The 25,621-nt window shown below is 43.5% G+C and overlaps 2 protein-coding genes and 1 non-coding gene across 3 annotated transcripts in view; 1 reads left to right on the top strand and 2 right to left on the bottom strand.

Annotated features, from left to right (window-relative positions):
• LOC144133501 (kunitz-type serine protease inhibitor dendrotoxin DaE1-like) overlaps positions 1 to 25,621 on the bottom strand; it is a 92,007-nt gene that overhangs the window by 5,306 nt on the left and 61,080 nt on the right. The gene's annotated exons all lie outside the window — the stretch shown is intronic.
• On the top strand, positions 152 to 24,273 carry LOC144133499 (U4/U6.U5 tri-snRNP-associated protein 1). The gene is made up of 21 exons (XM_077666639.1): positions 152 to 509; positions 1,245 to 1,293; positions 1,389 to 1,447; positions 2,403 to 2,565; positions 5,627 to 5,732; positions 6,424 to 6,498; positions 6,570 to 6,666; positions 6,801 to 6,940; positions 7,692 to 7,764; positions 7,847 to 7,920; positions 9,949 to 10,008; positions 10,573 to 10,691; positions 11,720 to 11,814; positions 13,640 to 13,767; positions 14,308 to 14,475; positions 14,631 to 14,735; positions 17,660 to 17,744; positions 18,946 to 19,036; positions 22,989 to 23,211; positions 23,937 to 24,058; positions 24,145 to 24,273. Exons 1-21 carry the CDS (start codon positions 257 to 259, stop codon positions 24,167 to 24,169), a joined length of 2,310 nt encoding a protein of 769 aa, XP_077522765.1. The 5' UTR covers positions 152 to 256; the 3' UTR covers positions 24,170 to 24,273.
• Positions 21,659 to 21,781, bottom strand: LOC144135590 (U6atac minor spliceosomal RNA). Its single transcript, XR_013315536.1, has one exon. It is a non-coding gene; the product is annotated as a U6atac minor spliceosomal RNA (small nuclear RNA).

The following is a 25,621-nucleotide window of genomic DNA, read 5'->3' as shown; positions in this document are numbered from 1 at the left end:
CTTAGTCATTAAAAAAAAACAACTTCTACAGCCATATTTTGAGCTACGCTATAAGTTTTTTCTGCTGTTTAAGATAGGGTAGAAAATAGAATTACTTTTAAGTGTTGATACCATCTGTCTACCACAGATCCAATCCGATCCAAAATCGAAATCAATATAGAGAGATGGCGGCGAGCGTATTGTCGTCGTTGTTTTGAAGCCAGTCTCTCTCGCTGAAAGTTCGCGTGGATCCTCTGCGAATTGCAGTAAAGGAGCTATGGGTTCTTCCAAGAAACACAAGGACAAGGACCGTGAAAGGGACAAAGAAAAGAGCAAGGAAAAGAAAAAGTCGCGTCGTTCGCGCTCCAAATCGAGGGAGCGCGATGGCACCAAGGAGAAACACCGACACCGCGACCGAAAGCGCGCCCGCGCGCCCGCCGACGATGAGGAGCAGCCCGTAGAGAAGGTCCGGGTCAAAGAGGAACGCGATGTCTCGCCTCGGGTCAAGCAAGAGCAGAGCGGATCCGAGAGTGAGTGCCTGAGTGACTGGCCGCAGTGTCCGTTATTTCCGGATATAAGAGCTGCCTGTGTGAACACCGCGTTTATATTGTCTCAACAAATAGTTTCCGGTTAGTTTCCTGAGAAGCTGCTTCTTGAAAGGCCAAACTTAGCACCCGTTCAGGAAACGAGTGAACATTAGAATCCTGCAGATGGGCAAGTACTTGTGGAAGGAATGCCAGTTGTCAAAGCCTTGCTGCACGTTCGACAGCATTAAGTTATGGCTATATGCACGATTTGTGCACGAAAGCTGGAAGTAGCTGCGGTCAGCGTACGGTGCCCATAGCATCGCTCTTCGTGCTAACTGCTCCCTCCGCACACATTCTTTTCAACAGGTGTCAAGATCTTGCACTCTTTCTCTCAAGTACCTGCTACAAAACGTTTGTCAGGAGGTGCTTTTTTTTTTTCAAGTTTTACAAATATAGGTACTGCCATGTAGTCACCACTGCTCCATAATCGAAGAACTTGCCTGTACATTTTATGAGTAGGGCAGAGTGTGTATATGTTGTCACAGTAGGCAGTGTAGCTAAAACTCTAAGCTAACATGGTCATGACATCGAGTGCTCTAATTTTAGCATCAGTGTGTGCTGAATCGGTTGTTTCTGGATTGTCCACATCGTCCGTGCACATCACTTGTTTTAGTAGTGTTTGACGGTAACCAACTCTGAAGTTCTAGCACACTTACTATGCGTCATATTTTTCTTCAGGTGACAGCGGAAACCAAGAGAGGTCTTCCCTCAGCATTGAGGAAACCAAGTAAGTGGCTTATTTTGGTTTTGACACTACCAACTGTTCCTGACAGGGTTGCGTACCATATCGTCCTTGTCATTTTCTTTTTTTCCTCCTGCCAGCAAGCTACGAGCGAAACTCGGACTGAAGCCACTACAAGTAGATGGAGGTGGAATACCAGGTAAGGTTTCTCACTTCTTTCTTCCTTTGGGTACCGCAGCAGTGGCCTAGTGGTCCAAGCATCTGCCTCTCATGCGGGAGGTGCGGGGTTCGATCCCCAGTGCGCCGGTTGTCCACCGTTGATACAGTGCGTGCAAGCTTCCCCTGACCTGATGCTCGGCTTAAACAGGGTGAAATGCTTAGGAAATGGGTCCTTGACCCCACCTTGAGAAAAACGAAAATACCTTGTGCCATGGCGCTCTTTGGCCACAGATGCCCTTGCGCCTTAAAGAAAATCACTGTCACTGTTTCTTCCTTTGCAACTCTGTTCGCCATGTGGTGAGTGCAAATATGTGAGTCATTAAAAGTTGGGCTGAGTGTTTGAGTCTGTTGCAGTTCAGACTGCCAAGAACGTAGGATACGAACAGCCATGGCACTGCTGAATGTATTATTGGGTTTTTTTTTTCTTTATTTATTGCTACTGTCCTGAAACCAAAATCACAGAAAGAAATGTCTCACAGCAGTGTTGCAGTTCTGTTCCGTCTGTCATTAATTACATTAAAACAATTACATTCCTGTTTTGTGCAGTTGTGATCCATTAATTTTTGTTTGTTGTTTCTGCGTATGTGCTTTTCAGTTGTTTTATTTTGGTTTCAGTTCATTACTGGTAGCTTTTTGTGATTGACATCATTATTACCTGTCACAGTAACTGTTTTATTATTTCCCTATTACTGTCTACCTATGTACTATTCATCTATTATGTTTCTATTCTTTACGCTGCTGCCTTGTAATGGTCTCTTGGGCCTCGTCAAGCTTTTGTGTAGCTTTTAGCCCAAGAGACCATCCAGTTGTCTTCTGGAAATAAAGAAATTATATAATTATTATTATTTCAGCTGTTTTTCATTTGTCTTTGTTTTTGCAGAATCTGGTTTAGGTTTCTGTGAGGCTTGTGCATGAAAATGTGTCTGTGTTGCCAGGTCTTGGAGATGTGCCGCCCGGCGATGCCAATGAAGAGGAAGGCGAGAAGCGGAAAGAGGTGTTTGTCAAGACGGAGAACATGCAGGAAAAAGTGCAAGCACAGAAGCTGAGAGAGAAGATTACTGCTAGTCGGGAGAAGAGGAAAATTACTGAAAAGTACAGGTGAGTGTAATCACCCACATTCAAGTATGGCTTGTATAGCATGTGGTGGAGCATGTTCTTGCTGTTTCAGGGGGAGGCTCCCATGTTAGTTGAGCTGCTGTTTATCACAGCTGGACCACAGTAATTTTCTGATTTGAGGAACAAGCTGTGATTCATCTGTTGAGAGCTGTGCAACCAAGTACTTTCACCACATAATGAAATTATTGCACTTAAAGGGCAACCCCAGTGAATTTTCCAACATTTTAAATTAGTAATTATCGCACGACATTCCATAGAGTCCCCTATCTCTGGCACAAAAAAACGCTTTTCGAAATAACAAGTAGAACAATTTTAAAACAGCAAGAATAGCAAACCAAAACCTGGATCGTGGGCAGGGATGATGCTGGTTGATACAGCGATAATGTCACAGATGTTATTGAAAAAACACTTGTGTGCATATCGAATGGCTTAAGTAAGAACTGGAAATGACTACTCCTTTCATAAAGTGCCTAAGATGCCTTAATACAAGCCTCAAAATTTGCTTTTCATGCATGGAGTGGACAGTAACATGTGAATAATATTTCTGACCTCAGAAACAGTGTGTTGCTCGCAGAAATCACCTGATCTGAAGCCACAGTAACGGCAAACATTAAAATTGATGTGTGCAAGAATGAATTGGCTGCCGAACTTGGTAAAAATGGTCCAGACGGGAAGGAAAACCTGCTGTAAAAGTTTCATTGGAACACGTTTGTCTCGAAAAACCCCTTGAGTTGCCCGTTAAGAAAAATGTACTACTCATTTTCACTTCACTAAATTGAGGTTTAACTACAATGCCTTACCTTCGCTGCATGGCACAGTTTGGTTATTTTTTATGTGTAGATTTTGTCATTAATTTACTTTTCATCTTGTGCCTTGTGTTGTATTTTCTTTCTGATAGATTACATTAAAGGAGGATAGACATTGAATTTTGATTGTGTTTTCTTCTTTATAACATTGCGTAAGACATTTGTATCTATGGATCACCGTGTTGTGTTCACCTAGACCAGTAAATAATTTATAACCTAAATGTGTATAGTAGACTTGAAATTTCAGTCGCATGTCGTCTGCTTTGTAATGGTACGTAAGACATCTCTATAGGTGGATCACCATGTGGCATTTGCCTATGGCTGCTAAATAATTTACAGTTCAGTTTCTCCCTTCACCTGTGCTTGTTTAGGTTTCAACAGCCAACAATAGCTATGACGCCAATGGTCAGCTAAGGCCATGTGAGGCTTGAAAAAAATTGCAGTATAGTCGCCTGATTTCTTCATGCATTCTGGCTTTTTAGCATTGTAGTGAATTAAAATGATGAAGCAACAATTATATTGGAGTATTTTTCTTGCCTCATGTAACTTATACTGACTATCGACTTCATAGCCATCACTCAGCTGTTGAAACAGAAAGAGGTGAAAAATTCAATTGAAAGTTAGTTAACGCTTGTAAGCGAATATCATGTGGTGATCCATGTGCACTAATTTCTTGCACATCATTACAAAGAGGACAGTACTGAATCCAAAATTTGGTGTCTAAACGTGGAGGCTAACGAAAAGAGTTCAGCTTAAGTTAAGGACAACGCAGCGAGCCATGGAAAGAAAAATGATAGGTGTAACGTTAAGAGATCGGAAGCGGGCAGAGTGGGTGAGGGAGCAAACACGGGTTAATGACATCCTAGTAGAAATCAAGAGAAAGAAATGGGCTTGGGCAGGGCATGTAATGCGAAGGCAAGATAACCGCTGGTCCTTAAGGGTAACGGAGTGGATTCCAAGAGAAAGTAAGCGTAGCAGGGGGCGGCAGAAGGTTAGGTGGGCGGATGAGATTGAGAAGTTTGCAGGCAAAGGGTGGATGCAGCTGGCAAAGGATAGGGTTAATTGGAGAGACATGGGAGAGGCCATTGCCCTGCAGTGGGTGTAGTAATGCTGATGATGATGATGATGAAACTTATTCAATGCTTCCTGTCATGCTGCTTTGGTTCCGGTTTCAATAGCTGAGCAATGGCTGTGATGGCAAGGTTAAGTAGATAATGTGAAGAATAAAAACTGCTATATGATCGCTGCTTACAGTGAATTAACAATCTTGCTGTTTTTGATGCCTCACGTAACCTATACTGAACCGTAACGGCATAGCGAGAGAAAGAATTTAGTTATAATTGTTTAGATGTTGGAGGTGAATACGACATGGTGATCCATGTACACTAATGTCTTACATAACATTACAAAGAAGAAAACACACGGGCAAAAATTTGGTGCCTACTCGCAATGTCCTTAGCTCCCGTGTTCAATCTGGTGACCTCATGTCATACATGGGCAGAGCTGGGCCTTGTGCTTTACAGCCAAACACGGTAGGCTTAAAAACACCTTGACAGAGAAAGTACGGGCAGCTCTGATGCTTGCACGTAGCCAATCCATGGTAGTGAAAACTTTCACTCCGTAGCAAATGATGTGACTTGCGCACGGTCAGCAGCTGCTCTCCGCCTTCAGTTAATCATCGAATTCTGGCTTTCTGTGCTCCATTGTGGTTCATTATATCTTCTTAGTTGAATGGGCCAGTAAATGGCAGCGCCATACTGTTGCCTACCAACCTCAACGTTTCAATACTAAAATTCTGGTATGCTGCACATAGAACAACACGATAGCTAGGCGGGCGAGTTGTTGATACATTTTTAAAAATAACAGCATGGAAAACGGGGACTTCAAGAGTAGAAAACACAGGACAAGTGCTTGTCCTGTGTTTTTTACCCTTGAACTCCCCGTTTTCCGTGCTGTTGTTTTTAAAAACATAGAGCAAACAGCAGTACCCTCTTCTAGACAGCCGCCTTGGATTTTGTCATGCCACCTATAGATCGTGAACATTGCACATACTCCTTTAAATCAGTGCTGGAGTCATACTTTTAGCCAAAATGGCAAATGTCAGCGTCCAGGCCTGTTTTTAATTGAGCACGTTGTTTTGTTCAATAGCCACAATGGTTGGGAGCAAAAATGTTAAGACCTTCAGCTTGTTGTTAGTGCGCGGTGTTGTGCGATACCCAGAGCGTGTCTCTTTCCAGAGAGGTCAAGAGCTTGGGTGACGTGGCTGAAGAAGACGATGATGCTCTGGCATGGGTCAGAAAAAGCCGCAAGCTCCAGGAAGAGAAAGAAAAGGCTGAAAAGAGGGTGAGCAGGTCTTCAGCTGGCGACATTGAATGGCTCTTTTTCTATTTTCTCAAACTTTACCAAGTTCTGATCATGGTTGGAGCTTGTTTTGCACAATGCACGTGTATGAGAATGAATGCAAGTCAGATGGCAACATGTTGACTGCACTGTAGTACATGGCTAATGTTCATCTTCAAAACGGCGGGACCATCACCACTGTTTATTTTGAACTACCACTAAAAAAGGGGGCGGGATTCATCTCTTAATATTGCTTATATTTCGTCACACAGTATGTTTTGCTGATATTTTAGACAGCATTAGATACAAGGCTATTGCTTAATGTAAAAGCTTCTAAGTAATAAGCCTTGTGACCTTTGTGGCTTGGAAAAATGGAATGAAAAGCTGAACGTATAAACATGCAATAAAGCAAGCCAAATAGATAGATCTCAGTGCTGCAAAAACGTGGGTCCAGAATGGCTTATTCTTTCATGACAGATGTGTGGTTAAATATTCTTTCTGTGCTTTACTAAGCTTTGCCTAGTGTTGTGCTTGGCTAGGCCACTGATTTATAATGTTCACAGTGGACCGGATGTGATCTTGAATTTAATGGGCATTTGCTGTAGTCTGCACTTTGACATTCACATTGAAATTTGATTCAAATGCAGAATTATAAGTTTTAGTAATTGAGCATCTGTCTTTGTTGTTACTGTAGGCTAAGCTTTTAGAGGAAATGGATGAAGAATTTGGTGTTGGAAAGCTTGTGGAAGAAGAGCTGAGACCAGCAAAGGTAAGTTTGGTTGTTTCTTTATCAATGTTGAACGTGTTCGAACTAAGTGCTTACATTCTCTTCTTCTGTAGGAGTACTCAGCCAAGCACCTCAAAGGTCTTGAAGTTCTTCATGGTGTAGACCGTTTCAAGGAAGGCCAGACGGTCATTTTGACACTGAAGGATCAAGGTAACTGTGGAAGCATCTTTACTGCGAGAGTTTCTCACTGAATAAGGGACAGCCAACAACACAATGTTGCTTGCTGGCACCTACGAATCATGAAGAAGCGTTCAGCTGATAAATGCTCATTTCGTGTTCTTTAGGCGTCCTGGACGAAGGTGGGGATGTGCTTGAAAATGTCAACCTGGTAGACACTGAGAGGGCTGAGCGAAATGTGGAAAACCGCAAGGGCAAGCCAGGCTACCAGCCTTATGATGACTCCGAAGTTGATGAGTTTGGAATTGTGAGTATCCAGTACTTGTGTTTGGTGCTCACAAAGTTGTTTGTGTTCTGTAACAAAGTACAACATTTTAAATTCTCCTTTTATTGCATTAGCACTTATAGTGACCATTCCCTGCCTTTAGCCGGTACGTATGTGTTTGTCTGTTTGTCTGAAGCCTGCTTTGTGGCAGGCTGACCACCTGCCCTGGTATGTATATATATGTATACACCTGGCAGGTTGCCCATTTGCCATTGCCCAAACTTTCCACCATGGCAAGTGGCAGTTCAGTTAATGATTGTTCTTGAGATGTTCGTCATGAAGTAAAACCTGGGTCTCACAAGCCCTATTGATGGCAGCACCTGCCATCACAGGGCAGTGGCGCATCGCGTAACTGCTGCACCATTGTGCCTGGAGGGGTATGAGGACTCGCAAAGATTTGTGAATGTAAAGTAGAGAATGACGAATTCTGCATACATAAGCATTAGCCCATTATCGCTATCTGAACGATTTCCATCCGTGAACAGTGGATCTGAACAACGGAACCAAAGGGCAAGTGCATCCTTGAAATAAATGAGTAGCAACTTGTAGTTGACCACGCAGTTATGCCTTCGAGCTAGTCAGTTTATCTTGCTGAAGTCGTTATTGTTGTCATTGTTAATTTCAATTTTTTTTTTGGTTCTCTTGAACATAATAGCTTTTAAGTTGTACCCATGTGTTGCTGAACATTTTGCTTATTTTTTCTGGCCTCACTCACCTCCTTTCTTTTGTTTAGGTGAAGAAGAAATCTCTTTTGTACAAGTACGACGAAGAAATTGAAGGTGTCAAGCGGGACAAGTTCTGCATTGGTAAGTTCATATGGGTTCTTGAGCTCCATTCTTCTGTCTCCTTTGCTGAGGTTACGAACATGGTGGCTTGTTCACATTCTAGGTGCGGGTCCCACGGAGGCAGATAAGGAACGTGAACTGGAGATGGTGCGAATGAAGCTCAAGCAAAAACAGATGGTATGTACTTATGCATTTTGATCGTCCTACATGGTACCAGACAAATGTTGGCTTAGTTTCAATTGTCGATGACCTGTCTGGAGAAACTCTGAAGTGAATATGAAAATTATTTAACATGTACAGAATGTACATTGCTGCATAGTGAATTGTTGTAATGCATCAGTGATTGTCTGAATCCCTCAAGTAGTGGTACTGATGGCACGATCATGATTGGGATGATCATATGTACAATCTATTTTTTGTGTGATTGGTCCCATTGTCACACATAAAATAAAGTGTAGGCTTTGAATGTAAATGTTTAGTGGCATTGGAAGAAAGTGTGACATTTGTTGAAAGCTGCTGAGATTTCCACTTATAATAAAAAAACGGTATAATTTTTTTTACATTGCACTGCTGCTCCTGCAAGTATAGACAAATGTGTTGAATGCTGAAGACGTAAAGTTATACACTTCTTTTTTCTCTCTGCAGCCTTTCACGCGTTTGAAAATCTTTCGTTTGGTTTTGCTTTGTGTGTTGTAAGACAGAGTCCTTTTTTTTTTTTTGCCTGAGAAGTAATTGCATTTGTTAGTTTTCTTGCTTTACACTTTTTACTGTTATCTTTCTATTAAGACATTTTATTATATTTTATTTATTTATTCGTACATTCAGTAGAGTCTCGGATGTTACGGTCATGGTTGATACAAATCTGAGGATGATACGAATTTGTAAAATTCCCTGGCTGGAGTGCACTGTGTGCAATATGCAGAATTTCAGATGTTCTAAACACTCTCCCACACCACTACAGATGACATGAAAACGCGAGCCGCGATCGCACCCTTTAGCGCTAAGTGTTGCCTGCATATCGCTGACGCCACAATCGCCAGTTGCGCAGTGCGCGCTGGCACATTGGCAATATCGTAAATTAGCTTGGGTAGCGCGCCGCCCGTACATTACTGACGTCGTGATTGTTGGCGCGCATGATACGCATCCGCGCTGTGAGCAGTGGCGTGTGACTATAAATAAATCTTGTCAGGGGTAGACAGATTAACGTGAATGCATTTCCTGTGCTTCTGCATACGGATTTTCTCACTTTGGCAGATGCGACCTTCGGGTGATACGCATATCTTTTGCAGCCCGATGAGATTTGCATAATTGTGAATACACGGTACCTGCCAGCGCCTGGAGGGATTATTACATGGGGGAGGATAATGAATATATAATGCTACAGAACAGTGTATTAACAGAACAATATAACAGAAAAGAAGAACAACAGTCAACGACAGCAAACACAAAAGAGGACAACTGCACATCATATCTCACACTAGATAATTCCAGATCGGCACTCGAATGCCTCATGGCGGCTTAGTGGCGTTGATGTTTGGGTGCTGGTCGCGACAGCTCGGAGTTGAATCATGGCGGCCGTATTTAATCCAGAGCCTTTCACTACCGCATCCCTCATATGCCATATGTTGCTTTGGGACATTAAACCCATCAGGCCAGATTGGCACTCGGCAACTTGTTAATGTAGTCGATTCTAATCGTTTGTGAGAAAAAATAATTCACATTGGAATGTGCTGGTTTTTCATTTCGCTTCCTTTATCTCTCACCCATGGCCATGTCTACTTGACGTGAAATGTGGGAGAAGCAAATAGGTTTTTTTGCTCTTTTTTTGTTTTGCAGTGACAAAATTTACAAAGCATCTCTAACTGAAAGTGCTTTTAAATTGTACTTAATAGGCCCTATCTCAGCAGTACTCTTATTTTTGGTAACTCTGTGAAGTTGTAACCTCAATATACAAATTAAGCAGCACAGTTCTGCACCCGTTCTAGCGTGTTTAACAAATTTGAAGTTCATGGGCTCTAACCAACACATCCATGTTCTAGTATTGGCCTAATGTAAATGTAATGTGAAGGCTACTTTTTGGTTTATTTCAGTGAAGACACAAAATTTACATCTGCATTGATCTTACTGAGAATGCTTTCATTTGTGCCATTTACGTATTATCGTAACTGAAGTTAACAGTAAGTTGCCTTTTGATTGATTTTCTAGGATAGCCTGGTTATGCCTGCTCCTCAGCTTGCTACTGAGTACTTCACTCCTGATGAGATGGTATGTTTTCTTGCTTCGCCTTCTGAGCCTATTGTTCTTTGTTGAATGCATTGGTTACATTGTGGTGTTGATTAAACTGTCTCTGCTGCAATGTAAGCATTTAGTTCAGAATTCTATAGAACTTGTGTCCTGAAAGCTGTAGCTGTCTCTGTTCTCTTAAATATTTCTTTTTGCTGGCATCTTGATTAAGTGGAACTGAATAGTATGTGACAGTGTGTGGTTATTGTAACAGAAATGTGTTTTCCTCTTAATATTTGCAAGCGTAGGAGCAGTCGGAGAGGAAGTGTTCGGAAAATGAAAAGTAATTGCTTCATGACATTATATGTTTCTGAAGAAACGAAATCGACACAAGCAGGTTTTTGCATCGGCTTGATTTTTAAACTATGATGCGCATCTAACAGGAAGGGTTGATGACCTGAAATTGGGTCACAGGTTTAAATTGTTAAATGATCAAAATACGCACACCTGCTCAACCATTTGAAGTGTGTACTTGCACATGTCTGTTGTGTGTTAATGAGAGTTTGCATGAATCTCATGCGTCGCTGCATTTGTCTCTTTTTGCAGACAAAGTTCAAGAAACCCAAGAAGAAAGTGAGGAAAGTGCGGAAGCGCGACGCTTTTAGTGTAGATGACCTCGCTCCACTACCAGGCCATGGAGATGACAAGAGGGACCATGGATCAAGGTAGTAATACATTATTGTCTTCTGTGCCACTGTATACTTTTTTTTTCTCCTTGGATAGGTTCTACATTGTTGCTCTAGCTTTCGGTTTTCGTGTAACTGACAAAGTTCTGCTTGCGGCTTGGCCAAGGTGCCAGCTGAAATGGGCGGGTGTGCTCGCATTGTTCAAACATTATTCTAGTCGTGGATGATTAAACGTTGCATGCCTTCTGGCCTATGCTGGACAAAAAGCAAGTTCCCTGCTGTGCAAGAGATTTTAATTGTTGAGCAGATATGGCCATTATAAAGCAGCTGCTTATTTAGCATTAGTATTGGTATTCATGTCAGAGCAGGTAGTTAGCTGATGCTGTGTCAAATCTGAAGGCAGACTACAGGCTTATTTAATAGAATACTATATGCTCGTGACGTTTATATGTGAACAATAGTGCTGCATCCTTAGACAGGTTTTCAGTGCTACTTCTACTATCAAGAAGCATAGCTTACCATCATAGAACACCTCTTAGAATTTCGTAGTTGTACAGAGTTGTACAGCCAGCATTGTAGGGACTCTGGGGATGGTAACATCTGGTCTGGAAGTTTTGCAGGCAGTGTATTATTGTTTTGAACTATTCAGTGCTCTTTAGTGGGTCTTAAAGAAAAACTGAAGTGGTTCTTTGAGTGTGTTGTTCAGCTAGTTGGCTGTAGTAGTCTTGACGGCAGAGTAGGTATGAACCATCTGTTGTCACATATGGCTTGGATGGTCATGATAACAGGCTTTATCATATTTTGCATGTTTAATATATCAGTGATGACCATGAAAAATTGTTACAAAGTTTTCATCTCTGTTATTTTATTCGAAGTGTTATTTTTGTCTCATTGCCAACTGTTTATTCCTTGCCCTTCTTACCGTTCTTGCTTTTGCTCTTATATTTGTATTATGTGGCCACACGTGCTTAGGCTGATGCATTTGCCTACAGTACTGTGACAGAGCTAAATCTTTTAGGCGATTGGACTAGGCCGCACTGAATGTTGTACTTATCTGTTGTTTGCAGGCGGCGACCCGAGAACAACTTTACCGAGCCTGTCTTTGTAAATCCTCAAAGCCAGCACTTTTTCGAGGACGCTGCAAAACCTCCCGAGGAGGAAGGTGAGCAAACCTGCAAGAGCTGCATGTGAAGGAGGGAAGCTTTAACGTCATCTTGTAGAAGTGTGCGGTTGATTTAATGGTCTAGTTGGGTTGAATTGAGCCCAAATGTTCTGAAAAGACACGGCTGTGGTATCTGGGTTTAATACGAAATAAGGGCATGAGTGCAAACGGATATCCTCCAAAACATGTTAGACTGTTTGCATGTGCTAGTAAAAGATAATGTGTTCAGCTGAGCAACATGCAAGCAAGTGAAGAGATAATGACCACAATTCAGTCGTCATAACAGCAGCGATAATGCAAAAAATGTTATTGAACAGTACTGTATGCATGTTCAGGCTTTGGTAAATTATATGCCATCATAGTACATTGCTGAAAAAGTGAACCAGTTATTCTCTTATGAAATTGCATATACAGTAGGCGACGCGTAATTCGGACTCCAATAATTCGGACCTCGATGAGGCACCGTCAGTCACCTCATAGAAGCACATACATATTCGCAACGGATATTTTGGACTTCAAAAGTCCGAAAGTTCGATTTTTCGGACTAATTTCAGTCGCCTGCGGGCCTAAATCGTCCATCTTATCGGCTTTTCGCTGGCACAAACGGCGCCATCTTGGAGTGAGGTGGATTTACGCTGCAATTGGATTGGCTTGACATACTTTCGGTACCTCATTGTTGCCAGTAGAGGTCCTTGCGACTTCTGACACTTTGAGGTGGCAGACGGATTGTCATCACCGTCAACTTGCTTTTGTCGCCGACGTTGTCGCGGGCAGTTATTGCTTGTCCCATACTTTGAAAATTGGTTGTTGGGGGAAGCAAATTGTACAGAAGCCATCTCACATCTCGGCGGGAAGGGATAAAGAAGGGACTGAGAGAAGAAAGGAAGAAAGAAGTGCAGTAATAGAGGGCTCCGGAATAATTTCGACCACCTGGGGGCCTTTACGTGCACTGGCATCGCACAGCACACGGGCGCCTTTGCGTTTCACCTCCATAAACGCGGCCACCGCGGTCGGGTTCCAACCCGGGTACTCCGGATCAGTAGCCGAGCGCCCTAACCACTGAGCCACCGCGACGGGTCTCATACGTTGGCCATTCGCAGTTTCGTCACTTGGGTTTCTCTGACCGCATCGACCAAGTGGCGCTCAGTCTTCACGAAGTTACATCCGTTCGCCATTTTGTGATTGCGTCCGGCGGTACGACCGCTTTGAGTGTAAAGTGCCTCATCTTTACTTTGCATGTGTTTAACGAGCGGTGTGGTGCACACTCGGGTTGTGGACAACATGGCCTCGCCGGGTCCTTCAAAGAAGCGTGGAAAGTATTCCAACTAAATGCGGTGACCTTGCTGTCTAGCATGTACAGTGAAAGCGCAACTTTGGCGCACATACAGGCGCAAATCGTCGCCAGCAAGAGAGGTTTGCTGCGAGGTAAAATCAGTGACATTTTTAAGCCGATTTCATCCCAATAAAGTGATTTTTTTGTACTTCACGGATTTTTCGGACTGTTCGATTATTTGGGCCATTTTTCGAGTCCCTTCGAGTCCGAAAAATCGGTCGGCGACTGTATCTCAGGCTGGGACAGTAGAATCCCATCCACTTATATTCGCCTAATTTGAACTTCTGGCTTATTCGAACTGGCGCTGTGGCCCAGTCATCATCGCGTGTACTAGGGAAGCCTAATCGAGCTCCCTTTTATTTGAACTCCTAGATCGAACAATTTTTTTAGTGGGCAGTACTGTTTTGTGAATGCCATAGTGAGGTCCCTGAAATGCGAAGCGCAGTTGGGGTGTACAGTGTGTTTATGCTTTGGCGCCCCTTCTTGCGTTAGATGTGATTGGACCTGATGAAGACTTGACTGGCGTGGCTGTTGAAGATGATGATGCTGAGCAATCTTTGGAAGCTGCGCTAACCAAAGCGCGGCGACTGCGTCGGGCTGAGGGCAGCTCCTTCCAGAAGGTGGGTTATGCAGACTAGTTAATGTTGTTATATTCTTGTTATAGTGTTGCATTGTGGTGTTATATTCATCTGCAGCTGATATAACTAGGAAGCACTTAGGATTGGTGTCCGCCTAAGTACAGTTGTAGGGCTGCTACCAATCAAATCTTTACAATTCTTTTTTGGTTTTAAATTGTAGTTGACGGAAAGTTTGTCGCAGTCGGGGGACTGGAGCTACTATACTAAACTGGGACATTTGGTTTTGACTGCTGTTCTTGCTGAGCTGGTGAGGATGGCCATGTAATGGCAGAGCGAGACTGTGTTGGTAGACAACTTCAAGCAGCTGGTTGTTTTAATGTCTCTCCTTAGTGTTAGGAATAATTAGTATGATGAACTGCGGTTGTAAAGAAAAAAAGCTGCACAAACTTCCAGATTTCCTGAATCATTATAAGAGATTTGAAATTTTGTTAGATACAAACAGTATTGTAAAGATTATTCAAATTTATATACTGGGTGGCTGCTCAGGTCTGTGAATGCTTCATTCTTTGTTTCTCACCACAGATAGCTGAGTCTGCTAGACTGGCTCGCGACCAAGGAGAGGGTGAAGGCAACGCAGACTCTTCAAAAGCAATTGTGCTGAACTCTACGGCAGAATTCTGCCGAACTCTTGGTGACATCCCAACGTATGGCATGTCTGGAAACCGTGACGAAGAAGCCGAGGAACTTATGGCACGTGACCCAGATTTATATCCTTCCTTTCTTGTAATCCATGGTACTGGCTCATGAGGATAATGTGCTAAATGTGTGATCTTAATGTAGACTGTGACAGCTGTCATGGAATGTTGTTGCTTGTTGACCAGTACTTACTGTTCTTTTTTTTTCAGGACATGGACATAGAGGAGGAAGCTGAAGATCAGGCTGAACCGGATGCGGCAAATCGTGGTACTTGGAACGAGGTTGACATTGAAGAAAAACCCGTGGAGATCAAGGTTCTGCATTTTGTTCCCATCATTGATCTGTTTTCCATTAGTTTCTACAGAAAGAGAAAGTATTCATGTGGGGGAAACAGGAAAGTGCATGCACCAATATTCTTTAGCGTGGTTTCGTGACACGTACAATAGAACCCAGCTGTTATGGTTTTTGTGGGACTGTGGAAAAAAGAAACGCACCGCCATGGGAAAGGAGTAGCTGAATACTGTTAATGAAAAAATTGTACATCATTATCCACAGTTTATTCCTTCTAAGCGCAACATGCGTCCCTGGAATTTGCAAATGTTTTTGGCTCTCGCGATCATTTGCTTAAGCACGTCCGGCGATGGTTCTTCGTCTGGCTGAGTAGCTGTTGATGGAAAGGAGTCAGCAGCCGGGAGGGAGCGTGTGCTGACTGGGTGAAGTTGTGGAACACATATGCTTTTGCGCCGTTTTTGTAGTGAAGGTGTAATTCTGCACAACCCTCGTCTACTGCAATCTAAAAAGTTGACTCTATAAGCCACGCGCGAAAATAGAAGAGCAGATGACGTAAACAACAGCCTCAGAGTAAGCACGAGCAAACGCACATTGAACAGTGCTGCCTGCGCAGATTTTTCTGCTATGGCATAGTTTCGTTTTGCGCCTTAAGTCAGTTCCACTCATGTTGCAGCGGCTATAGAACTGCATGAACAAGCACTATAGTTATTAATTCATGCTGTCCATAAGTGGGCAGAAAATCGACGTTGGTGCAGCGTGCCGAAAGGTGCTGAACACGGTGCCGGTCACTGATAGAACGTAGAGTCTCGGTTTGGCCAACTTGCAGTCGCTTTTCTGTGAATGCTAACCGCAGGCTGTCAAAATGCCGGCATGGGGCATAAACAACTATCGCGAAATGGCATTCTCGAAGTGCCATGTGGGAACGCTGCCACAATTGCAATATAACAGTGGAGTTTGTATTGCATGGTTGTCTATGGGAGCTAAAGCGGGACTTGCTTACGAAAATGTAGTAATTGGGAAAATGCAGTAGCCGGGAATGTAACAGCGAAGTTCTACTGTATTTCATGTTTTTGCTACGATTCCTACGTGAGGTTGCCAGTGCAGAGGCTTGTGGCTCTCAAGCTATCAGTCTGGCAGCTTTTTTGAGGTCTCTAACATCATGCAATCGTAATGCACATTGTCACGAATACTACAGCGGCCAATTACTAGTGCAGCTTCATGTGCAATGGGCTTGGAGCTCTTGTATATTGAGCTCTGTGTTCTCAGAGTATTGGGCGTGAGGACATACCATGTCTTGGCAGCACCTGCATGGTGCTGATAGGGGGATCATGTGTGTCGTTCTCCTGCTTGCAGTGTGTCTCAGGCCATTTACTTTTCATATCTATGGCTTTGAGGTCCTGTTTACAGTCCATCCAAGGCAGTAAACCGACTTTTTTCGGTAACTAAGCACCTCACTGAGTGAACAGGGTGTTGCAGATTGACATGGTAAGTTTATACACCGCTAAAATGGTGCAGTGTCTAGCATTTCCCAGCCACAATTCCGCTCATATGCATGTTGTTGTGGATAGCACTGGAGCTGCTACGCCACTAGTGAAAAGTGAATGGTCACGAGGTCAGTAAACCTTGGTGAAAAAAGAATTTCTGTATGGCGCATACGGTGCTGTGCAATATGCCAAGCCATATCAATGCAGTACAAATCAAATGTGGGCCGGTCGGTTTTGATTTGTGCCACCAGATGCGGCGCCGCTCAATTGCTCCCTTGAATTATTCTAGAATAAATAAGCTGGGAAGTGTGGATGATACCAGGTCTTGGAGGAAACAGAACAATCTTTAAATGCTTAAACAGTGGCGGTGTGTTTCAACCATTTCCATTGGCATCAGCTGCTACTTATTAAGAAGTTTAGCGACAACTCCAAGAATGAAATCTTGCTCTCTGAAATGCTTGCTGCCACACACGACAGTGTGAAAAAGCGTTTTTGCCAATTCTGAGCTTAAATACCAGATTCTCGCAGCTCCCCACCTTTAAAATCGAAATTGTTGAGCTTGTACTGAACCATGTCGCACACATCTGGCTTTGAGGGACCAATCAACCACTGTGACAGAAGCATAAGTAATGTGCATGTTATTAACAGCGTGAAGACAGGACGAACAGATAGGTATACAACCCATAAGCGATTGTGTTGTGTATTATACCTGTTTGTCCAGTCTTCGTGCTCTACCAGAATGATTATGAACGAGTAAGCCCAACTCACCACCATAGTTCTGAAAGAGCGTGCCACTGTTACCATGACACATGGCCACAGTGTGCAATGCAGGAGCTCGCTAAGAGAGAAAATTGTAACACGACCGATGTCTTTTACTCAAATTCTTTCTGGCGCCCTCTGCTCCTGTAGCAAGAGGAATCACACAATCCCCCCTTGGAGCACAAGATAGACTATACTCCGCGACAGTTTTTCTTGGCAGTGAACTAAACACGACAAGGGTGAAGCATCCTTGAATACACCGCTCCACCAAATAGTATGGGTGCATTATGGTGCGCCTGGCCACCTGGTGTGCTGCTCTCTGTGGCACGTTCATCCGGTCGCTGGGGCAGCTGTCGCCGTGTATGGAGACTTGTAACTGGACATGCCTAGCTAATTCGTTCTATAAATTGATCAAGAAAACTTCTTTTCCTTGGCTTTCAACATTGAAAGTTGGAAGTTCAGCTATAAATATTCCTGAAATAACAAATATTAACTATATACTATGCTTTAAGAGAAAATCAGTAACTGCAAGCAGGGACTAAATTCTGCTGTGTAGGATGAGAGGGCATACTGTGGCTTCGCAGCTTCCACTCAATGGCAGAAAAAGCTGTCGTGGAGTGTAGCGCCATTCGCTTCAGTGGTGGAGCTCGCATTGAATAGGCGAATGAATGTTTTTGTTCCTCTCATCTTACTGTTTGTGTCAGGATCGGGAAAAAGAGCCCATTCTAGAAGAGGAACCTGACCTTTCGGTTGGTGTCTCGGGTGCCCTGAAGCTGGCAGTAAAGAAAGGTGAGGCATTTGTAGAGCTGACGCTTACTTGTTTGTGTGATTCGTACCCGACTCATCCCACCTTTAAAAGGGTTTCGGTGAGAGTTGTGGAAATAATGGAACCTTGTAGTTCTTATAGCACACAAAGAACCGGACATACGAAAAGAGGGAGGAGTACGCAGCTTTGACTCACAACTGAATTTTACAACTGGTACTATTAAACCAAGCAGGCAATGCTGGCATTGAACCAAGGAAAGCAGGAATATATGCAACAAAAATCGATGCAGAAAAAAAATTCAAAAAAAGTTAAAGGAATAAGTGCAGTCTTTAACATTAAACATTTTTTCCCATTGTTTATTTTTGTTTATTTTTTTCTTCCCAAACTAATCTATGTCTGAAAAGAGTTGGGTAAAGCACAAGCATGGACATAAATTGTTTATGGTGTCAATTACATTACCTAAGCTTTGTTCATACAAATGCTCTCCGTGCCATCTGCATGGCAGAGGCACACCTTGGTATCACCTCAAGTACTTCTAGCACCGTGATATGAAGTACCTAACAGCTGTGCAATAAAACTGTGGTTGGCTACTGCAGCCCTGAAGGGAATTGAAAACAACAGGTGGAACACGACACCTGCAAAAATTCTTGTTACCTTACTTTTGGATCATCCTCGTATTATACGTAGAAGGCAGACCATGTTGCACAAGCTGAAGTCAGCCATCAAACAACTGGTGGTAGCAGGTAACCAGAGTAATTGTAAAAACAAAGTTTCCTTTTTAGTTATTTGTTAGTTGTTTTTCTGTTACTCTAATTCAGGCTAGCTAGGTCCAGAAATAGTAAGCCCATTTCACTGTTGTTGATGTGTCCTAGTATAATGTTACAACAGAAGTGGGGCACATTTCTGTTAATCTAAAGTTCACCTTACTGTAGGTGATATGGACTGAATTGATTGATGCAGAGCATCATGCCCATAAAACATTTTAAGGTGCTCATTAGTTATTCTGTAAAGCTCCAAAAATGTACCTTTGAAACATACACTGGCAGACATTTCCTGTTGAGCACAATGCTCAACTGGAAACATTTGCCTGTTTGCATGAATCTCCATGCTTAATGGCAACAAACTATGCTTCTTAGACTGCACATTACAGTCGCTTGGTGAGCGGTACCACATCTGCCATGATTGCTCTGGTAGTGTTGTTTACGAGATGAGCTGTTTGTACAGGCTACATCGAAACGGCAGAGAAGCAAGCTATTACACCCAAGAAGCACAGTGCCCTGAATGCGCAGTCATACACCATCGAGGAAAAGTTCTAGTGAGTACCCGAAATTTTTTTTTGTGCATTTGTGTCTTCAGACTAATTAAATAGCAGGCATGTTTACTGCTGGAGAAATCGTTAAATGTGCTAGACAGTTTCACAAGTATGCTGGCAGTATGGAGAAAGGTGGCCTTTCAGTACCATCAGCAATGAATGAAACACAATTAAGAGAACTGAAGTGCCTACACAAAAGCCCCAACATATTAGGAAATACAAGTGAGGCTGATTAACACTTCTGTAGGGCAGTCTTTGTGCATTTGAAGTGAAATTGCCCTCAGCTTGTATTGAAGTTTTCCCCGCTGAGAGCTTCTCATTTTGCTGTTCATGGTTCAGTTGTCTTGTTTGTGTGCCATTTTCTGCTGACAGTACTACCAGCTCCAACTTGTTGCAAAGCTATCTTGCTGGGGTGTAAGATAGTATTCGCTTTCAAAGCTGCATCCAAGCTGTAGGCTGCACGAAAAAAATCTAGTGTCTTGGATTTTAAAATGGGCATACAGTATACTAGATGAAACAAGCACTGACTAGCCACCGACGACCTTCCACCAGTATTCTTGTTATGATTGGGTTTTCCTATTAACTTCACAGAAATTCCGTATGTGCAGCAGGTTTTGTCATTGATGTGTGCGGGTCTTTCTGTCAATTTTTTTGTGGAATATATTTCGTGCCTTTAGCCTGCTGGGCAAGAGCACGCAGGGTATGTCTGTTAACAGTGTTTCAATGATATGTCAGTCTGCATCTTGTGCATTCTTTCCTCCAGTGCTTCATTTTTTTCTGTGTCATGTCTGCTGCTCCTCTATTGCCTATAGATTATTACTGTGTACTTCTGCAAATAACCTGCAATAGTTGCTAGCCAGTACTTTGTTTGACCTTACATCCTCTGTAGCCCGGTGTGTGCACTGCTATATGTGGGCGCAGCAATGACACCGCTCATTTAGCACCTGAAGCACCTAGCTTATGGTAGGCAAGCTTTCTGCAGCTTCATGAAGGAGATAATCCTGCGAGCATGCCAGCTTTGGCTGGTGGAAATGTTTTCAGGTTGCAAGTGTAGGTCTTTCTTTAAACTACAACTTCAGCATTCGTGTGCACAGCAGTGAGGTGATAGTATTAGTTTGTATTTTTACGTTATGTGAAAATTAAGAAGGGATGATAGTGGAAGTGACTCATCTAAGCAGCATTTTTACTTTGGTACTCAAGTAAGAATAATATTGAGCCTTGACAGCATAAAGTTGGTGTAGAGCAAAAATGAAAGGCAGAGATTTTTATTTTGTAAGTGCCCCAAATGATGTAATTTTGGTGTATATTTTTGTAGTGTTGGAAAAATCTTCAAGCCCTTGATTTCACTAAAGCCTCAAGGATATAAAGGCATACATAAATGTTGTGCCTTTGTTGGTCACTGTAGTACTTCCTTCTCAAATGGATTTTTTTTATTTGGACATCAGTGATTTTTCATGTCAGAGAACCTTATGAGAAAGTTTTTTAAACCATACTCAAAATGGAGAAAAAGAATTGGATATGCTGGAGAGCTGAATAATGTGGTTGTAGTTTAGAAATACATAGAATGCCCACTTGAATCAGGGGAAACTGCCCATTAGCAGCAAACCATAAATAAGGAAAGAGGAAGCAAGCAATTACATTCCTTTTGAAATGAGGTTCCATAGCGGAAAACAAATTCTTTCAATTTGTCATGTCAATTACCCACTAGCGCTCAGCATTTCTTTTGAAATCAGTTTTCAAACAGCACTGCACTGTGGGATGTCATGGCTGATATGCAGAATTTAGTGGGTGGGAAGACAGGTTAAGTCCAGTGGTGAGGACATGTAAGTAAGGCTGTAGTAGAGTGTGTCGCTGTCTGACCCATATGACATTCCCACTCATTCAATGACTCCTCAAGAAAGTTAAAATCTGGGTCCACTGTTTTTCTTGTCAGGTGCAGAATTTCAAGTGCCTCTGGAATATTTAATTTTAGTACATCTTTGAAATTGAGGAAAGGAAATGATGCACTCACTGTCTCACTTATCTTGGTGAACACCTCAACCATGCCATAAGGGAAGGGTTAAAGGAGGGAGTGAAAGAAGAAAGGAAGAAAGAAGTGCCGGAATAATTTCACCACCTGGGGATCTTTTCGTGCACTGACATCGCACAGCACACGGGCGCCTATTGCATTTCGTCTCCATCGAAACGCGGCCGCCGCGGTCGGGTTCGCACCCGGGTACTCCGGATCAGTAGCCGAGCGCCTTAACCACTGAGCCACCGCGGCGGGTACATTCTTAATGCATGGCCCTTTTCAGTGTTGCAGTTTCATGCCTGCAGTTCTATTAGACGTGGTTTTTCTAAAAAATACCTTGTAAATGTGGTAGAGCTCGTCTAAACATACATTTTGGTAGCTTACTCGACGGGTCTAGGATTTTGCACTATCGGTATGCAGCTCGAGATTCGAATATCCGGCCTAATTCAGCGCTATTTTTATTTGTCTAATGTAGTGCTCAGTGCAGTATGGACATCTTATCCCTGTCCTCATTGCCGAGAACGAGAGAAATGCATAAAACCCTCAGCATGTGGCGGAACGGTGCGCGTAGCGATATACATAGCGGACAGGAAAACCGCAAAAAAAAAGATTTAAAAAAAATGAGGTTAAGTGCCGCGAAGTAAGCGGCTGTGCCTTAACCATATGTGTTGTGAGGCCCAGGGGCCGTTCCGTCCTTATCAAGGGGAGTGCTAACCGTCTCTCCTTTTATACAACACAAATTATGTGAAAACGCCCGATGCATATATATCCACTGCGCGTCGGCCCTCATTTAGCATGACCACTTTCATAAACACCAAAAGTAACGGTCAATGGCTTAAACTGAGCGGGCTCTGTGCACTAATTCTTATTTTGTTGACTGCTGCCCATTTGTCTTTTACTTCAAATTCGCATCGTGCGTTTGTTTCGCATAAAAAGTCGGAATTTGGGTTCTCTGCTGAGAGGCCCATCCGCGTGAACTCACCACAGCAGACGCTCGGAGGCCCGTTCGCGTGAACTCGCCAGGCATGTCGAGCCGCGATTGTGATACGTGGAAAATCGCCCACGGTGATAGTGTGCAGTGGCTTGTCACCATAAGTGTCTAGGGATCTTTTAGAATTATTTCCAACTACAAAATACTAGTTTGAATCATATCGATGGGCGACCCACATCAAGAGGACTAAGTGCGTTTCCGAGCATAAACTGACGCGCCATCGTACTGCGTCGTTTGTCTTGACTATGAGTTCGTGTCCTTGCGGCTATTTGATTCATTGACGACTTAATTGACTAATTACGTAATGAACAAATTTGTATTTTAATTGGAGGTGTTTACCCGCCGCGGTGGCTCAGTGGTTAGGGCGCTCGACTACTGATCCGGAGTTCCCGGGTTCGAACCCGACCGCGGCGGCTGCGTTTTTATGGAGGAAAAACGCTAAGGCGCCCGTGTGCTGTGCGATGTCAGTGCACGTTAAAGATCCCCAGGTGGTCGAAATTATTCCGGAGCCCTCCACTACGGACCTATTTGTTCCTCACTTCTTTCACTCCCTCCTTTATCCCTTCCCTTACGGCGCGGTTCAGGTGTCCAACGATATATGAGACAGATACTGTGCCATTTCCTTTCCACCAAAAACCAATTATTATTGGAGGTGCGTGTGCATTTCCTGTTTTCTGTATGGGTACCCCCCTCAAGATAGATTTGACAGCGCAATTTCGAATGTAATCTAGAATTTGCCGAGAATTTTTTTTTGTTTTCAGTCGTCCCGCCAAAAATAAAGCGCGAGTTTTGAATTTTAGAAAACAAGGTGTGCGGCAACTCAAGGTCACGGCTCTCGCTTTGACGTGCGCTCTTCACCAGAGACGCTAATGTCGCGTTCCATTGTCGTTTTTAACTAAAGGCATGACGCTGTTTTCCCGTCCACTACCTCCTTCCTTTCACTATCCAATCAGCGATGACGACAAGGCGAGTCGGCGAGAGCGTTACTCGGGCCCCGTGTCAGACTTCAAGGAGAAGGATGCGTACAAGCCGGACGTGAAGCTGGAGTACATTGACGATGGCGGACGACTGCTCAATGCCAAGGAGGCGTTCCGCTACCTGTCCCACAAATTCCACGGCAAGGGCTCAGGAAAGAACAAGGTCGACAAGCGTGCCAAGAAGCTTGACCAGCATGCGGTATGGCTCTCGTGGCAGAAAAGCCTGATCTGCTGTCTCCTGTTTCTTCCAATCCGAGTTATTTTTTCATAGCCCCAGCTTACAAACTTTATTTTGAATTCTTTAAAGATTTTTTTTTTCCTGTCCCAGTCCTCATTTGTTGACCACCTCCTGTTGAGGAACTCCTTGTAGCAGATCATAGGCTGTCATTTTGCCAGTGCTAATACATCCTTAAGCTTGAGTTAGATCACTCCTACTGTCTAGTTTTAATGTTTGAATGGAGAACGTAGCTTTAAGACAACAATAAAAAAGGCGAGGCCACAACGCGCGGCCTGTCCTGACTACTACTATCTAGTAACAAAGGCGAGGCCACAACGAGGGGCCTGTCCTGACTACTACTATCTAGTAACTGCTATCTAGTTACTTATTTGTGTTTTAGGTTGTATTCCACTTAGTTCCTGAACTTCTCTGTGTGTGTGGGCAGCACTTAACATCCATTCTTTACCAGTTGTGGCAAAGTAAGGACAAGTGGGAAGGCTGCTGCTTTCCTTTTTCATGGGCTTTCATTCTTGACCACTTGTAATGGAGTAAGGACTGTTTTGGTCGTTTCATTTCTTGAGACCTAATTTTACATTTTCTGTGTTATTTTTTTGGTACCTTATTCAGCCATTAAATTTTCAAAGCTTTTTGCTTGGAAAAGCTATTAGCTAAATGTTTTTTTTTTTTTACGTTGATGCCTCCCACAGAAACTGAAGCAGATGAGCTCGACTGACACTCCTCTCAGCACACTGAAGTTGCTTCAAGAGAAACAGAAGGAACTGCAGAGCCCATACATCCTGCTGAGTGGAGGCTCAAAAGCACTCAACCAGTGAGTCACGTCTTATATGCATGGTCGATGTTTTTGACTTAATTTGCCATGCGTAAATAATGCGAATGTTTTCCTTTCTTTTTCAGGAGCTCGCTAATGAAGCCTAAGTAACACCTTGCATCACTTCCTCCTGCACTGTGTAAATAAAGCCCCTCAGACATGGGAAATTTCTGTGTAATCAAATAAACACGGGACGTGTTGTATTCGAGTTGAAACTGGTGAATAGTGACTGTCGCCTGTTGCTGTGATGTCCTTGCTGGTCTTTGATGCATCATTAGCACAACATGCAAGATAAGATTCACTATGCAATTCTTTAGAATTACTCATTAAAGGTCAACTCGGGTAGGTGGGGGGGGTGTGCAAAAAACCAGTTTCAAAATACCAAGCTGAAGCATTTAAGAAAGAGCAAAAACCAGGAAACAGAAACTGGGTTTCGACCAATTGACGGCATTACGACGAACTGTTCTATGACGCCACGGTTACCGTCACAAAACATATCGTGTGCACATTGATTGGCGAAACTGGCGGCTATGAGAGCTTAGGTCACTATTTGTCGAAAATGACCGAAAGCCAGCTCAGAATTTTGTCCTTCAGCAAACGCTGAGCGAGTAACGATGGCCGTGCGTCCAGTTAAGTCACACGTAGAAGGTTGCCTGTAGAAATTTCTGATTGAGGCGACGAAATGGGAAATTTTAAAATTCGTTTTCTCAGCAACAAAACACCGCCCGCTGCAAAATTTGCCTCCCCCCCCCTCCCCCGCTTGCAATAATGCATTCGGGCGGTGCAAGACTGTAATAAGATCACACAAGCCACTGATGGCATGCAGCAGTCCTCTTTCAAGCCTGAAATGGCAGTACTGTGCTGGTGAAGGTTCAGTAACTGGATATTCTGGACAGCGACGTCTGGGCGTTTTAAGTGCTCGAGTGTCAGCAGGAAGAGACGAATGGCATGGGTGTTTTCTCAAAAAGTTTTGGCAGGTCGCTTATTGCACTTCGTTCGACTCTGCTTAATTGACCAAGTTTGCAGCTCTTAAGGCCAGATTCCGAAGCTGACCCGCCACAGCTGACAGTGGCGGCTTGCGATACAACGTCATTTTTGCCCGCGATAAATATGGCTGCTGCTCTTGAACCAACGGCTCCCAGAACGCACGGTGACGAGCACCTTAGCCTCCTCACGACAGTGACTCCAACGAACCTGCAGAAGTGCCACTGCCGACAGGGCCAATGTCCTCCTCTGCTGTGTCTCAACTGTTGTTGGCACGGAGTCCTCTACCTCACCTAAGACACCCACAATTTGCCTAGAATGCTGGCTGGCTTTTACAGAAATATGCCTTCGTTGCTTGTCATGCCAACAAATGTTGCACGAGCTTCAATTTCCCACATTCTCGGTTCTTAAGAGTCTGGAGGGAGCAGAAAGTTTAAGCAATGGCATACGTACCGCCGAAGGCACCGAAAAGGTATGTGTAGTTGCTTTAATAGACACCTCTAGCATACCGTGCACAGCGCTACCGTTAGCGTAGAGTCGTACAGTTAGCGCTACCGGAGTACCGGAAGCCCGCCCACC

This window comes from Amblyomma americanum, chromosome 5, assembly GCF_052857255.1.
Source record: "Amblyomma americanum isolate KBUSLIRL-KWMA chromosome 5, ASM5285725v1, whole genome shotgun sequence".
NCBI classification, from domain to species: Eukaryota; Metazoa; Arthropoda; class Arachnida; order Ixodida; family Ixodidae; genus Amblyomma; species Amblyomma americanum.
This window is presented reverse-complemented; position numbering and strand designations above follow the sequence as displayed.